This window comes from Leucopleurus acutus, assembly GCF_964270905.1.
Source record: "Leucopleurus acutus genome assembly, chromosome: 9".
Lineage (NCBI taxonomy): Eukaryota > Metazoa > Chordata > Mammalia > Artiodactyla > Delphinidae > Leucopleurus > Leucopleurus acutus.
Genome location: NC_139144.1, coordinates 16,502,790 through 16,518,329, shown reverse-complemented (window position 1 = coordinate 16,518,329; position 15,540 = coordinate 16,502,790). Strand labels below are relative to the sequence as shown.

General features: G+C 41.1%; 1 protein-coding gene across 2 annotated transcripts in view; it reads left to right on the top strand.

Annotated features, from left to right (window-relative positions):
- The window catches only part of RALA (RAS like proto-oncogene A), a 75,712-nt gene extending 72,519 nt beyond the window's left edge, over positions 1 to 3,193 (top strand). For both annotated transcript variants that reach the window (XM_082846648.1, XM_082846649.1), the window contains one exon: positions 1,269 to 3,193. In XM_082846648.1, coding sequence (XP_082702774.1) covers positions 1,269 to 1,391 — 123 coding nt within the window. In that variant the 3' untranslated portion in view covers positions 1,392 to 3,193. The remainder of the gene's footprint in view (positions 1 to 1,268) is intronic.
- The last annotated feature ends 12,347 nt before the right edge of the window (positions 3,194 to 15,540 follow it).

Sequence of the window (15,540 nt, the reverse complement as noted above, 5' to 3'; positions counted from 1 at the left end):
TTTCATCTTTAATTTTATTGATTTGAACTCTCTCTTTTTCTTGATGAGTCTGGCTAAAGGTTTATCAATTTTATCTTTTCAAAGAACCAGCTTGTAGTTTCATTGATCTTTTCTGGTTTTTGTTTCTATTTCATTTATTTCTGCTCTGATCTTTATTTCTTTCCTTCTACTAACTGAGTTTTGTTTGTTTGTCTTTCTCTAGTTGCTTTAAGATTAGGTTGTTTGAGATTTTTCTGTATTTTGTATACAAGATATATTTTGTATAGCAATAAACTTCCCTCTTAGAACTGCTTTTGCTGTGTCCATTTTGGATTGTCATGCTTTCATTTATTTGTCTTTAGGTATTTTTTGCTTTCCTCTGATTTCTTCAGTGATCCATTGGTTGTTTTAGTAGCATATTGTTTAGCCTCCACGTGTTTCTGTTATAGTTTTTTTCTTGTACTTGATTTCTAAGCATTGTGGTCAGAAAAGATGCTTGATATGATTTTGATTTCAGTTTTCTTGAATTTGTTTTTAGTCTTATCAAGTTTTATTCTAGAAGTAATTATTTTTTTAATCCAGAATGCAAAAGTGTGATGCACAGAAGTTATTCATCCACTCATCACTATTTGTGTACAGTGAGTCCACATCCTTCTAGGCCCTTCAGTGTGTACTCAGACATTTGTTATTGACATTGAACTTCTTAAGGTTACAGTAGTAATTTTTAAATTATTATGCTAATATCTCCCATTATTTGCCAGTTTCTAGACATCAAACAAGAGTTGATAAATCCTCAAATATAGTGCAACAAACAAAATTGTTTTCTAGTGCCTGGTATCAGAACGATAAAGGAAGCAGTCATTTTCCACAGCTGTTTTTTAAAACAGGGCTGAAGAAAACCAGGTTATTAAATGTAAATTTTATTAAACACAAATTACTTTAAAATTTAATTGATAAAATACATTTACTAATTACTCAACTGTAACCCATTGAGTTTTATATCTTTGGAGCTAGCCTCACTTGTAGTGCTTTTTTCATTTTTATCTTGAAAATTCAGACAGAAAGATTAGGTTATATTATGTAAACACATTTTACCAAATTCATTTTTCCCATTTTCTCAGTATACTTGGAGAAGCAGGCTTTAGTTGGGTGCTTTCCTCTCTCTGTACTCCCCAAACAAGAGCTCCTAAATATTCCTATAATATTCCCAAGGTTTACTGCTGTCAATCAGAGAAATTCCAGGCACATATGATCTACTTGGTTTATTTATCCTATTTTCTTCTTTCTAGGTATTTTTTGATTTAATGAGGGAAATTCGAGCCAGAAAGATGGAAGACAGCAAAGAAAAGAATGGGAAAAAGAAGAGGAAAAGTTTAGCCAAGAGAATAAGAGAAAGATGCTGCATTTTATAATCAAAGCCCAAACTCCTTTCTTATCTTGACCATACTAAGAAATATAATTTATAAGCTTTGCCACTGAAGGCTCAATTGACTGAAATTACTTTAACATTTTGGAAATTGTTATGTGTCTCTAAAAGCATGAATTGGAACTGCACTGAGAGTCAAATTCACTTAAAAAAGAAATTAATGTGGCTTCACCAAGAAGCAAAGTTCAACTTATTTCGTAATTGCCTACATGTATCACAGTCCTGAATGTAGCGTGGGCACCTGTGTTTTGCTGGCAGTCTTTCTTGAACTATTCAAGAGGTGAGATGGGGGTGGGCAATGGGAGGAAAGGCTACTTCCTCTGGTTTATTATAAAGCTTAAATTTTATATCATTTTAAAATGTCTTGGTCTTCTACTGCCTTGACAGATGACAATTGTGAACATGATAGTTAAACTGTACCACTTTTTTTAACCATTGTTATGCAAAATATAGAAGAAAAAGTTACTGGCATGATTGTTGCATATAGTTCAATTGAGAGTAATTCATCTGTGAATCTGCATTAATTACCCGGTGATTAACTTAGAAAAGTGGTGTAAACTTGTACATGGAAATTTTTTAATATGCCTTAATTTAGAAACCTAAAGATACCCACTTACATCATTCTGGGTGTGTCCTCACTGTGCCGTGGGCCCACTGCCCATGTGTCCTGGTGAGAGAATATATGTCAGGATGGAGGACAACGTTTGTGTAGAGGATTCTTGAGAAATTACTGGTAGGAGTCTGTCCAAATTTAAACTGTGTGCCATACTCTGGTTCCTGAAAGTAAGGTTCCAGAGCTTCTTGATTGCTTTTAACTAAGTGTAAGGTAGTTTAAAATGAAGGCCCAGCGTCTACTTGTAAGATAATTTTAGACTATGAGCATTCAATACCAGTTATGTCTCAGTGAACCCTCTTTAAGATGCTGGTCCCTGGAAATCCCTTTCTGCAAGTGGTGAGCATGTGTTATGATTCTGATCTCCTTGGAGTGTAGAGCACAGGAAAAGCATGGACAGTGCTAATGCGTTTTGCACTAGAACACTTCAGAAGAGTCGTGCTCGCCATCTGGTAACTTCTAAATTTGTATTCCCCAGGTTACAGTTTGTACGGGAGTTACTGGGATTATTTGTAGGCTGTGTTCGTAATGAATAACACTGTCTCTACGTTTTCCTAAAGTTAACATCGAACAACCAAACCCAAGGATAGTGCAGAAAACATGTCTGGCACCAAACAGTAGGCTGTGTCCCCACTGTATGGCGTGCCCCCTGGGGGGCCATGATTTCAATGGGAGATTTACCACTGTCAGATTTTTCTTTTCTTTGTAATGGGACTAGGACAGTTTGATTCAACAAAGTTTTTGTTTCTTTTTGCTCAGTCCTAATTTCAGCAAGTCAAAGATGTGTTCAGGCATTCCAGGTGACAGATGTGTACGTAAAGTTAACAAAAACAGGCTATTTAGGAACTGAACTCTTTAGATATTACGTCCGGCTTGTCATATTAAATATTTGTCCTTAAAGGGTTTGAGATGTACATCTTTCATATTTTTCATAGGATGTGCCATGTGCAGAATTAAAGTTACCAATGTAAGCGCGGCCCCGTGGGCCCAGCGATCTCCGTGTGTACTTGTTGCCGTCTCATTTAACCAGGGGTCCTAACCACTAACATTGTGACTTTGCTTTGAGACCTTTCCTCTCCTGGGTACTGAGGTGCTATGAAGCCAAACGACAAAGATGCATCACATGTCTTAGGCTGATGCCACTACCCGATCGGTTTATTTGCAATTTGAGCCATTTAAAGACCAATAAACTTTCTTTTTTTAAATGTTTGTGGTGTTACTTGATGTTTACAATTCAGATTTATCAACCTGGGCATCCTTACCAGAGACTTGACTACAACTAAATCTTTTGAGCTATTAGTTGAGGGACTTCTGTGTGAGAAGAATTCTGTGCCAGATTTCCTCAGTCAGGATCATCATTGCTTAGGTTTAATCAAGGCTCAGAAATGGAGGAGCCCCATGTGCAGAATTGCACGGAAGACACTCTTCTGCTGTCTTGAAAGTCACAAATGTGTACACTGCTTTTAGAATACTACTCCACGCTGGAGTGGGTAGGTGGCAGCTTTATATTCATTTTCTAAATCAGAATGAGCACCAGGGATGCTTGAATTTCCAAATTGTGGCAGGAGAAACCACCCCCTTACCATTTCATCACACTTCAGGCCATTCTCTCTCATTTGATGTCTGCTGGGCAATTGTGGCCTATTAATCACCCAGCCTATGGGTTAGAAACGATCTGGCCCAATACTGAACACAACCCCTCAAAATCCAATTCATTTTCATTTCCTACTTAACTCATAAGCAGTGCCAGAATGAACACATTTAAGTTATAAATGGCATCATTTTAAACCTCACTGTGTGGACCCATTTTTAACAGCAATAATGGGCATGATGTTAGATGTTAGGTTCCAAACAAAGCTTAGATTAAATTGTCTCAAAGTGAATCGGAATGTCATGTTCAAAATTCTGTGACAAGGATGTAAAAGAATTCGGCAGCCTCATCTAACTGCCCTAAGAGTAAAACTATTTACCAAAACTTCCTCTAAACTTTTCAAAGTAATCCAGTGTTAGAGTAGATTCACCTGGCTGCCCACACAGGCGGGGAAGATAGCTCATGAAGTCCTAAGGGTTGGCATGGGCTAAGGAGTCTGAATTGCACCTGAAGCTAATGGAGAACCAAAGTCCCCTTTAGCAAATTACTTTGGAAGTGAAGAGTGGCAGGTCAATGGAGGTCTTCCTTCATGACCTTAGTTTCTGATAGGTTTTTATGGACCACCTACTGTGGGCACTGCTGGGAATACAACAGATGGAAGGACAGACATTCACACCGAAGAAAGTACCTATGTGTTCCATGCATAAGGAAAGGAAAAGAAGTTTTTAAAGAATAAGAGATTAAGTCTAGGTCTCCTTACACGGGGCTAGACCCCCTATTTGTTATGTTTGTAAATTCATATAATAGCAAACACAGTGTATTCTGTATGTGCCGTGCACGGCCTGCAGGATCTTACTTCCCTGACCAGGGATCAAACCTGGGCCCCCTGTAGTGGAAGCACACAGCCCTAACCACTGGACTGCCAGGGAATCCCTGTATTTTTTAACCTAATATTAACCCTGTGAGGTAGGTGCTGTCCGTAGCCCCTATTTTGCAGAGGGAAAAACTGAGGCATAGAGCTGTTGAATAACTTGCCCAGGGCCACAAAGCTGGTCAAATTATTAACTGGGATTGGAAGCAAAGAAGTCTGGCTCCCGAGTCCATGCTCTGAATCACCGCACAGAGGAGTAGAGTGGAGACTAGAATTAATTATTCAGTGGCCCGTACTATTGTGGGGAACATCCAGGATTCCCCCAAGGCTGCAGCCACCTAGTCAATGATTGCCTTCAGAGAGTTTGCAGAGGTTGCTATGAACAGAAGAGGCCTCTTGCTCTTACAGCCTGGTTGCTAAGAGAAAGATCAAGTGTGGGAAGGAAAACCTTGTGCAGAGCTCAGCTCTGGAGTCAGCCTTACAGTGCTTTTTCCATAACATCAGTAAAGAGGCAGCATTCTTTGGCAGGCCAGAAACCTTCATCCCGTATTTCTTTAACTACAAAATAATTTCCCAGTCCTTTGCTCAAGCAGCCCTGAGTGCAGCTGTTGTGGACAACTGCCTATAGACAGGAGGTGGGCGGGGAGGGACATTCAGCCGTCTGTATTCTGAGTCCTTACAGAAGCACCATTTATGGGGAGAGAGAGGGGCCCAGAGAGCATCTAACGTCTGTTTAAGAGAAGCCATGACAGTCCAGTGGTTAGGACTCCACACTTCACTGCTGAGGGCATGGGTTCGATCCCTGGTCGGGGAACTAAGATCCCAACAGCCGCGCGGCCAAAAACAATCTGTTGAAGAGAGGCCCTGAGACGTGTGATAACTTGCACAAGTAATCTGATAGAAAAACAAGATCACTTTTGTCAAAAGCCCCAAGGAAAGCCAACAGCTGAAGCGTTTAGGTGCTCACAAGCTCCTAGCAGTTAGGAAGTGCTCCTAAGGGCAAAATGTTCACAACAGCCAAAAAGTAAGAGTCAAGCTTTGTTGAATTAGAAGAGAAAGGAGCAGGTATGAGAGCTAACTTCTGGACCTTTGCTGGGAGAGGGCTTCTCTACGGAGGAAGCGCAAGGAATTGCAGGCTGTTGCCCTGAGTGTTGCACCGTCACATGCCAAATCTGTTTGTTTATGGACTGATCTTTGTGAAGGACGCCAATTCGGTGGAAAGCTACTTAGTTTTCCTGGACCCTAGAAGTCGGCTTAGAGGGGACCTTAGAATTTGCTTTGAACTTAGTCTCCATGCCTCCTTAGTCCCCTCCAGTCCGTGACAATTCCTAATAAGTAGAGATGGGCCGAAAGTGTGTTGGGTACACACCCTGTGACATAGAAGGCACTCAATAAATGTGACTCTCACCAGCAACATGTCTAAATCCCACTCCTGTTCAAGGCCCACCTCAGATATCCCTCCTCTTTGCAGTTGGTAGACAGTTGGGATACAAAGTAGTGGGTGGGTCTTATAGTCAAAAGATATGTGCTTGTTGGCCAAGGTGGGGGGAAAAACACATTCTGGGGGGGGGGCAATATGGCAGGATCTACTCAAATATAAAAAGCACATACCTCAATATTCACAAAATTCCCTTTTTCTCTCTCTAAGGAAACAATTGCACATGTGCCCAGAGTCATGCACAAGGTGGTTCACTGTAGCATTATTTACTAAGGAACACTGAGAACTACCTAAATGTCTAGGAACTGAGGAATGGCTAAATAAACCTAACATAGTTAGACAATCAATGCTATACAGCAGTTCAAAGGAACAGACTAGAGATATTTATCAGCACAGAGAGATCTCTACAATATTCTTGGGTCAAAAATGCATCTTGCACCACGATACAAACATTACAAGTTTTTGGCAAAACCCATATACAAACAACACCATGTACATGCTCTGAGTTTATCTTGAGAAAGCTATTTTTAATCTAGATGGATATACCTGAAATACGTAATAATGGTTACCCATGAGAGGATGGTGAAAAGGGAAAGGATTTGAGGGTTTAAACTTTATCTTCGTTTTTAAATGAAGAATGCAATCATGTATTATGCATATAACTGAAATTTTCTTAAATATATGATTACATGTAGCCAAAAAAGGCCATATAACTAGTATAGAGAAGTGTCAAAACTCAACATTAAACAATTAGAAAATGGACAAAAAACATAAACAGATATTTCATTAAATGGCAAATAAACACATGAAAAGATGTTCATCATCATTAGCCATTAGGGAAATGCAAGTTAAATACACTATCAACAGAGTTAGAAGACAAATCGCCCACCAAGAGAAAATATTTGCAAAAGACACACCTGTTAGAGGACTGTTATCCAAAATATGCAAAGAACTCTGCAATCTCAACAATAAGAAAATAAGCCAATTTTAAAACTGGGCCAAAGACCCTAACAGACACTTCACGAAAGAAGATTAACAGATGACAGGGACTTCTCTGGTGGTCCAGTGGTAAAGAATCCGCCTTCCAATGCAGGGGACGCAGGTTCGATCCCTGGTCGGAGAAATAAGATCCCACATGCCGCAGGGCAACTAAGCTGGCGCGCCACAACTACTGAACTCGCATGCCTCAATGAGAGAGCCCATGTGCCGCAAACTACAGAGCCCACGTGCCCTGGAGCCCGTACGCCACAACTACAGAGCCCACGTGCCCTGGAGCCCGTGCACCACAACTACAGAGCCCACGTGCCCTGGAGCCCGTGTGCTGCAACTACAGAGCCCACGTGCCCTGGAGCCTGTGCACCACAACTAGAGAGAGAGACCACACACCACCAACAGAGAGAAGGTTGTGCACAGCAATGAAGACCTGACGCAGCCAAAAAATAAAAATTTAACAATTTATATATAAATTCAAGGGATTCAGAACAGCCAAAACAGTCTTGAAAAAAAAAAAAGTCCTGATTTCAAAACTTACTACAAAGCTAGAGTAATCAAGTCTGTGGTACTGGCATAAGAACAGACAAATAGATAACAATAGAACTGAGAGTCCAAAAACAAATCCTCACATTATAGTCAATCCCTCTTGAACAAGGGCGCCAAGACAATTCAATGGAAAGAATAGTTTTTCAACAAAATGGTTCTGGGACAACAGGACAGCCACAAATAAGAGAAAGAAATTGTACTCCTTCTTCATACCATACACAAAAATTAACTCAAAATGGATCACTGACCTAAAATGTGAGAACTAACTACAAAATTCTTAGAAAAGTAAATCTTTATAACCTTAGATTAGGCAAAGCCTTCTACACTATAACACACACACCAAAAAAAACAAAATTGAACCATCAAAATTTAAAACTTTTGTGCTTCAAAGAGTACCACCAAGAAAACATAAATACAACCCACAGAATGGAAGAAAATATTTGCAAATTATATATCTGATAAGGAACTTGCATCTAGGCTATATTTTTAAAAACTCAACAATAAAAGGCAAATAACCCAATTTAAAATGGACAGAAGATCCAAAAACATTTTTTTCCTAAAAAAAAAATGTAAATAGCCAATAAGCACATGAAAAGATGCTCACAGAATCAAGATGGTGGACTAGAAGGACGTGGAGCTCACCTCCTCCCACAAATACATCAAAAACACACCTACAGGGACTTCCCTGTAGATGGCGCAGTGGTTAAGAATCCAGCTGCCAGTGCAGGGGACACGGGTTCGAGCCCTGGTCCGGGATGACCCCACATGCCATGAAGCAACTAAGCCCGTGCACAACTACTGACCCTGCTCTCTAGAGCCCATGAGCCACAACTACTGAGCCTGCCCTCTAGAGCCCACGAGCCACAACTACTGAAGCCTGTGCACCTAGAGCCTGTGCTCCACAACCAGAGAAGCCACTGCAATGAGAAGGGCTACGAAGAGTAGCCCCTGCTCACTGCAACTACAGAAAAGCCCGTGTGCAGCAATGAAGACCCAATGCAGCCAAAAATAAATAAAAATATTTTTAAAAGTTAAAAAAAATTAGAAAAAAACCAACACATCTACATGTGGAACAATTCTCACAGAACAGCTATTTAACACTGGCAACATCTCTCAGACACCCAAAAGTGCAAACAATCTCCACAATAAGGGGTGGGATGAAAGGAAAAGAAAAGAAAAGGAATCAGGACAGAATCTGCACCCTTGGGAGGGAAGTGTGAAAGAGGAAATGCTCCTGCACCCTGGGAAGGCCCTTCACTGGAAGGGAAATCAGCCAGGACAGAAAGGGAGATTCTGAGGCTGGGAGGAGAGTGCAACAGCCAGTTTGAGGCAGGCAGAGGAGAGCGAGACCTGCACAGAGGGCCCGTGCCACCTTTCTGCACTCCCCAGCCTGAGACTCACATCAGCTGGTGCATATAGGGGCAGGATGCTGAAACTCTGGCTTCAGAGGACCCAGGGAGAGGACAGGGTTGACTGCATGGAAGCAGCCTGAAGGGGCTAGAGCATGGCACAGGCCGCAACTGGTGGCTTAGGTGGAAGACGACCAGGCCCACGGCAGAAGCGAAGCACCATTGCTAAGGGGCACACGAAGGGAGGGGCAGGGCCCTCCACAGCAGCCTATGTCTCAGCATGCTCTCAGCTGGCATGGTGCCACCTCTGTGAGCTTTGGGATCACTCAAGCACCAGGGGCTGGCCCACACGTGGAGGTGGGGCTGAAATCAGAGCTGAGGGGCCGCATGACTTAGGAAGCAGGGCTGAAATCTGAGCCCTCTCCCCACAGCATGCCATCCATGGATTTATGCCACCACCAGCAGCTTTGTAAGCTCAGTGCCTGTGGGGCATTCAAATGGACTACAGGTGCTCCCTCGGCAGGGACAGGTCTGGCCTTAGCAGCTGTGGGCTCTGTGGGTACACACACTTGGAGGCTGGGCTGGGGGCTGGGCTGTTTCCACAGCTCCCACAGCAAATCCAGGTGCATGACTCCTGTGGTCCTGATACCGGACTTCAGTGGATCTGCGCCTACAGATCAGCGCTGGTGGCTTTGGGAACACAGCACCCGAGGGACACCCAGGCCAACTGCCTGCATCCCCACAGTAGAGGTGAGGCCGAGGGCAGTGCGAACAACAGTGTCCTGTGTAAGTCCACACAACAGGTGTCAGGTGACAGCACAGAAAATACTCCTGGGTGCAAATCTCCAGTGGAGGAATCCTTGGGGCTCCTGTCCCAGCAGGACCACTCCAATCCTTCCTGCCTCAAACCGAAGCTCAGAAACAGATGTGGAGGCTTCTACTCCAACAGCTGGGAAGCAGATCCTGCCCCTGACAGGGCTGTGACAACCACAGAGCAAAGAGGCGGCCTTGCTCAACAGCCAGTGCAGGCTGTGGTCATCAAAACACCAGTCAAACCCCCTATCAAGGGGATAATGGCTAGCACACACTGAGGAAAGATGCAGCAGACACCCCTACTAAAAACAGCCCTCGCAACAAAAATATTAGACGCACGGAGGCCACACAGGGACACTCCCACATATAAGCAGCACTTTAAGACCACAGTAGATCACTGTTTCTCCTAAATTCATAGAGTAAGAGAAATATACGTAAAATGAAGAAGCAGAGGAACCACTCCCAACTAAAAGATCAAGAGAATTCTCCTGAAAGAACAATGAAACAGAACTATTCAGTCTAATACATACTGAGTTCAAAAAGGAGATAATGAAAATACTGAATTAAGAAAGGTTCCCAGTAGAAATGCAGATTACTGTAGGAACTAGAAAATATAAAGGACAGCCAAGAAAAATTAGAGAACTCATTTGCCAAGACAAAAGCTATGCTAAAGGCAATGAACAGAAGATTGAATAATGCAGAATAAATAAGTGATCTGGAAGATAAAATAATGGAAATAAACCAATCAGAACAGCAGAAAGAAAGACGCATAAAAATGAAAGCAATAGGAGTCCTATGGGATAATATAAAGCATGTCAATCTATGGACAACAGGGGGCCCAGAAGGAGAAGAGAAAAGGGGATCAAAAAGGTATTTGAAGAAATTATGGCTGAAAACTTCCCTAACCTAAAGAAAGAAACAGATGTCCAAGCACAGGAAGGACAGAGGGTCCCAAACAAGATGAACCCAAACAGACCTACACCAAGGCACACTGTAATTAAAATGGCAAAAGTTTAAGAGAGGATTCTAAAGGCAGCAAGAGAAGAAGAGTTAATTACAAGGGAACCCTCATAAGGACATGAGCTGATTTCTTTACAGAAACGTTGCAGGCCAGAAGGGAGTGGTAAGACATATTCAAAGTCCTAAAAGGGAAAAATATGCAACCTAGGATACTCTACACAGCAAGAATATAATTTAGAATAGGAGAGAGAAAGAATTTCTCAGACAAGCAAAAACTAAAGAAATACAGCAGTACTAAACCTACCCTAAAAGAAATATTGAAAGGTCTTCTCTAAATAGAAAAGAAGCAAGAATCTATGGGAAAGAGAAAATCACAATTGGAAACTAAACCACTCAAATAAGACAGTACACAAATTGAAAAAATAAAAATATTTTTGTGAAAGCAATGATAACCACAATGAACAGCAAAAGGATAAACATGAAGATGTAAAAGAGGACATCAAAATCATAAAACACTGGGGAGGAGAGTAAGAAAATGTAGATTTTGTTTTTTTAGAATGTGTTTGAGCCTATATGACAATCAGTCTAAAGCAAGTAGCCATAGGAAGGGATTAACATACTTGAGAAACACGGTAACCACAACTCAAAAACATACAATAGATTCACAAAAGTCAAAAAGAACACAAGCATAATACAAAGGAAAACTATCAAGCCGCAACAGGAGAAACAAAATGAAAAAGAAAGGAAGAAGAAATACAAAATCAACTGGAAAACAGGTTTAAAATGGCAATAAATACGTATCTGTCAATAATTACCTTAAATGTCAATGGACTACATGCTCCAGTCAAAAGACAGAGTGGCAGACTGGATGAAAAACAGGAGCCTACAGTATGCTGCCTATAAGGGACTCCTTCTCTGTTTCATTGTCCTTCTTTATCTTTCTTAGTGGTCTATGTTTTAAAGTCTATTTTGTCTGATATGAGTATTGCTACCCCCACTTTGTCATTTCCATCTGCATGAAATACCTTTTTCCATCTCCTCTCTTTCAATCTAAGTGTCCTTTAACCATACATATGTATATGTATGGCTGAATCGATTTGCTGTGCATCTGAAACTAACACATTATAAATCAACTATACTCCAATATAAAATAAAGATTTTTTTAAAAAGTAAAAATAAACAAATGGGACTTAAACTTATAAGCTTTTGCACACCAAAGGAAACCATAAAGAAAATGAAAAGACAACCTACAGACAGGGAGAAAATATTTGCAAATGAAGCAACCAACAGGGGATTAATCTCCAAAATATACAAATAGCTCATGCAGCTCAATACTAAAAAAACAACTAACCCAATCAAAAAAACAAACAAAACAAAAGGCAGAAGACCTAAACAGACATTTCTCCGAAGACGACAACAGATGGCCTAATAATCACATGAAAAGATGCTCAACATCACAAATTAACAGAGAAATGCAAATCAAAACTACAATGAGGTACCCCTTCACAACAGTCAGAATGGCCATCATTAAAAAGTCTACAAACAACAAATGCTGGAGAGGGTGTGGAGAAAAGGGAACCCTCCTACACTGTTGGTGGGAATGTAAATTGGTGCAGCCACTGTGGAAAACAGGACAGAGGGTCCTCAAGAAAACTAAAAATAGAGCTGCCATATGATCCAGCAATCCCACTCCTGAGCATATCTCCAGACAAAACTCTAATTCAAAAAGATACATGCCCCCCAACGTTCATAGCAGCACTATTTACAATAGCCAAGACATGGAAACAACCTAAATGTCCCTGGACAGATGAATGGTAAAGAAGATGTGGTATATGTATATACAATGGAGTATTACTCAGCCATAAAAAAGAATGAAATAATGCCATCTGAAGCAACATGGATGGACCTGAAGATTATCATACTAAGTGAAGTCAGAATGAGAAAGACAAATACATATGATATCACTCATGTGTGCAATCGAAAATATGACACACACAGAGATTGGTTCAAGATAGCGGAGTAGAAGGACATGCTCTCACTCCCCCTTTCAAGAACACCGGAATCACAACTAACAGCTGATCATCGACAGGAAGACACCGGAACTCACCAAAAAAAGATACCCCACACGCAAAGACAAAGGAGAAGCCGCAGTGAGATGGTAGGAGGGGCGCTATCACAATAAAATCAAATCCCATAACTGCTGGGTGGGTGACTCACAAACTGGAGAACACTTATACCACAGAAGTCCACCTACTGGAGTGAAGGTTCTGAGCCCCACGTCAGGCTTCCCAACCTGGGGATCCGGCAACAGGAGGATGAATTCCTAGAAAATCAGATTTTGAAGCCTAGTGGGAATTGATTGCAGGACTTCGGCAGCACTGGGGGAAACAGAGACTCCACTCTTGGAGGGCATGCTCAAAGTAGTGTGCTCATCAGGAACCAGGGGAAGGAGCAGTGACCCCAGGGGAGACTGAACCAGACCTACCTGCTAGGGTTGGAGGGTCTCCTGCAGAGGTGGGGGGGAAGCTGTGGCTCACCAAGGGACAAGGAAGTTCTGTGGCAGCAGAAGTTCTGGGAAGTACTCCTGGGCGTAAGCCCTCCCAGAGTCCGCCATTAGCCCCACCAAAGAGCCCAGGTAGGCTCCAGTGTTGGGTTGCCTCAGGCCAAACAACCAACAGGGAGGGAACCCAGCCCCACCCATCAGCAGACAACTGGATTAAAGTTTTACTGAGCTCTGCCCACCAGAGCAACAGCCAGCTCTACCCTCCACCAGTCCCTCCCATCAGGAAACTTCCACAAGCCTCTTAGATAGCCTCATCCACCAGACAGCAGACAGCAGAAGCAAGAAGAACTACAATCCTGCAGCCTGTGGAACAAAACATACATTAACAGAAAGACAGACAAGATGAAAAGGCAGAGGACTACGTACCAGATGAAAGAAGAAGATAAATCCCCTGAAAAACAACTACATGAAGTGGAGATAGGCAACCTTCCAGAAAAAGAATCCAGAATAATGATAGTGAAGATGACCCAGGACCTCGGAAAAAGAATGGAGGCAAGGTCGAGAAGATGCAAGAAATGTTTAACAAAGACCTAGAAGAATTAAAGAAGAAACAAACAGATGAACAATACAATAACTGAAATGAAAGATACACTAGAAGGAATAGCAGATTAACTGAGGCAGAAGAATGGATAAGTGACCTGGAAGACAGAATGGAGGAATTCACTGCCACAGAACAGAATAAAGAAAAAATAATTAAAAGAAATGAAGACAGCCTAAGAGACCTCTGGGTAAACATTAAACGCAACAACATTCGCATTATAGGGGTCCCAGAAGGAGAAGAGAGAGAAAATATTTGAAGAGATTATAGTCAAAAACTTCCCTAACATGAGAAAGGAAAAAGCCACCCGAGACCAGGAAGCACAGCGAGTCCCATACAGGATAACCCAAGGAGAAACATGCCGAGACACAAAGTAATCAAATTGGCAAAAATTAAAAACAATGAAAAAGTATTGAAAGCAGCAAGGGAAAAATGACAAATAACATACAAGAGAACTCCCATAAGGTTAACAGCTGATTTCTCAGCAGAAATTCAAAAGCCAGAGGGAGTGGCATGATATACTTAAAGTCATGAAAGGGAAGAACCTACAACCAAGATTACCCTACCCAGCAAGGATCTCATTCAGATTCCATGGAGAAATCAAAAGCTTTACAGACAAACAAAAGCTAAGAGAATTCAGCACCACCAAACCAGCTCTACAACAAAGCAACTTCTCTATGAAACACAAGAGAAGAAAGGGACCTACAAAAACAAACCCAAGACAATTAAGAAAATGGTAATAGGAACATACATATCAAAAATTACCTTAAATGTGAATGGATTAAATGCTCCAACCAAAAAATACAGGCTTGCTGAATGGATATAAGACAAGACCCATATATACGCTGTCTACAAGAGACCCACTTCAGACCTAGGGACACATACAGACTGAAAGTGGGGAAGGAAAAAGATATTCCATGCAAACGGAAATCAAAAGAAAGCTGGAGTAGCAATACTTAGATACAATAGACTTTAAAATAAAGAATGTTACAAGAGACAAGGAAGGACACTAAGTAATGATAAAGGGATCAATCCAAGAAGAAGATATAACAATTATAAATACATATGCACCCAACATAGGAGCACCTCAATACATAAGGGAACTGCTAACAGCCCTAAAAGAGGAAATCGACAGGAACAAAATAATAGTGGGGGACATTAACACCTTACTTAAACCAAAGTACAGATCATCCAAACAGAAAATTAATAAAGAAACACAAGCTTTAAATGACACAATACACCAGATAGATTTAATTGATATTTATAGGACATTCCATCCAAAAAAAAGCAGATCACACTTTCTTCTCAAGTGTGCATGGAACATTCTCCAGGATAGATCATATCTTGGGTCACAAATCAAGCCTCAGTAAATTTAAGAAAACTGAAATCATATCAAACATCTTTTCTGACCACAATGCTATGAGATTGGAAATCAATTACAGGGAAATAAATGTAAAAAACACAAACACATGGTGGCTACACAATACGTTACTAAATAACCAAGAGATCACTAAAGATATCAAAGAGGAAATCAAAAAATACCTAGAGACAAATGACAATGAAAACACGGTATAGGATACATCAAAAGCAGTTCTAAGAGGGAAGTTTATAGCTATACAAGCCTACCTCAAGAAACAAGAAAAATCTCAAATAAACAGTCAAAACATACACCTAAAGGAACTAGAGAAAGAAGAACAAACAAAACCCAAAGGAGGCAGAAGGAAAGAAATCATAAAGATCAGAGGAGAAATAGAAACAAAGAAAACAACAACAAAGATCAATAAAACTAAAATCTGGATCTTTGAGAAGATAAACAAAATTGATAAACCATTAGCCAGACTCATCAAGAGAAACAGGGAG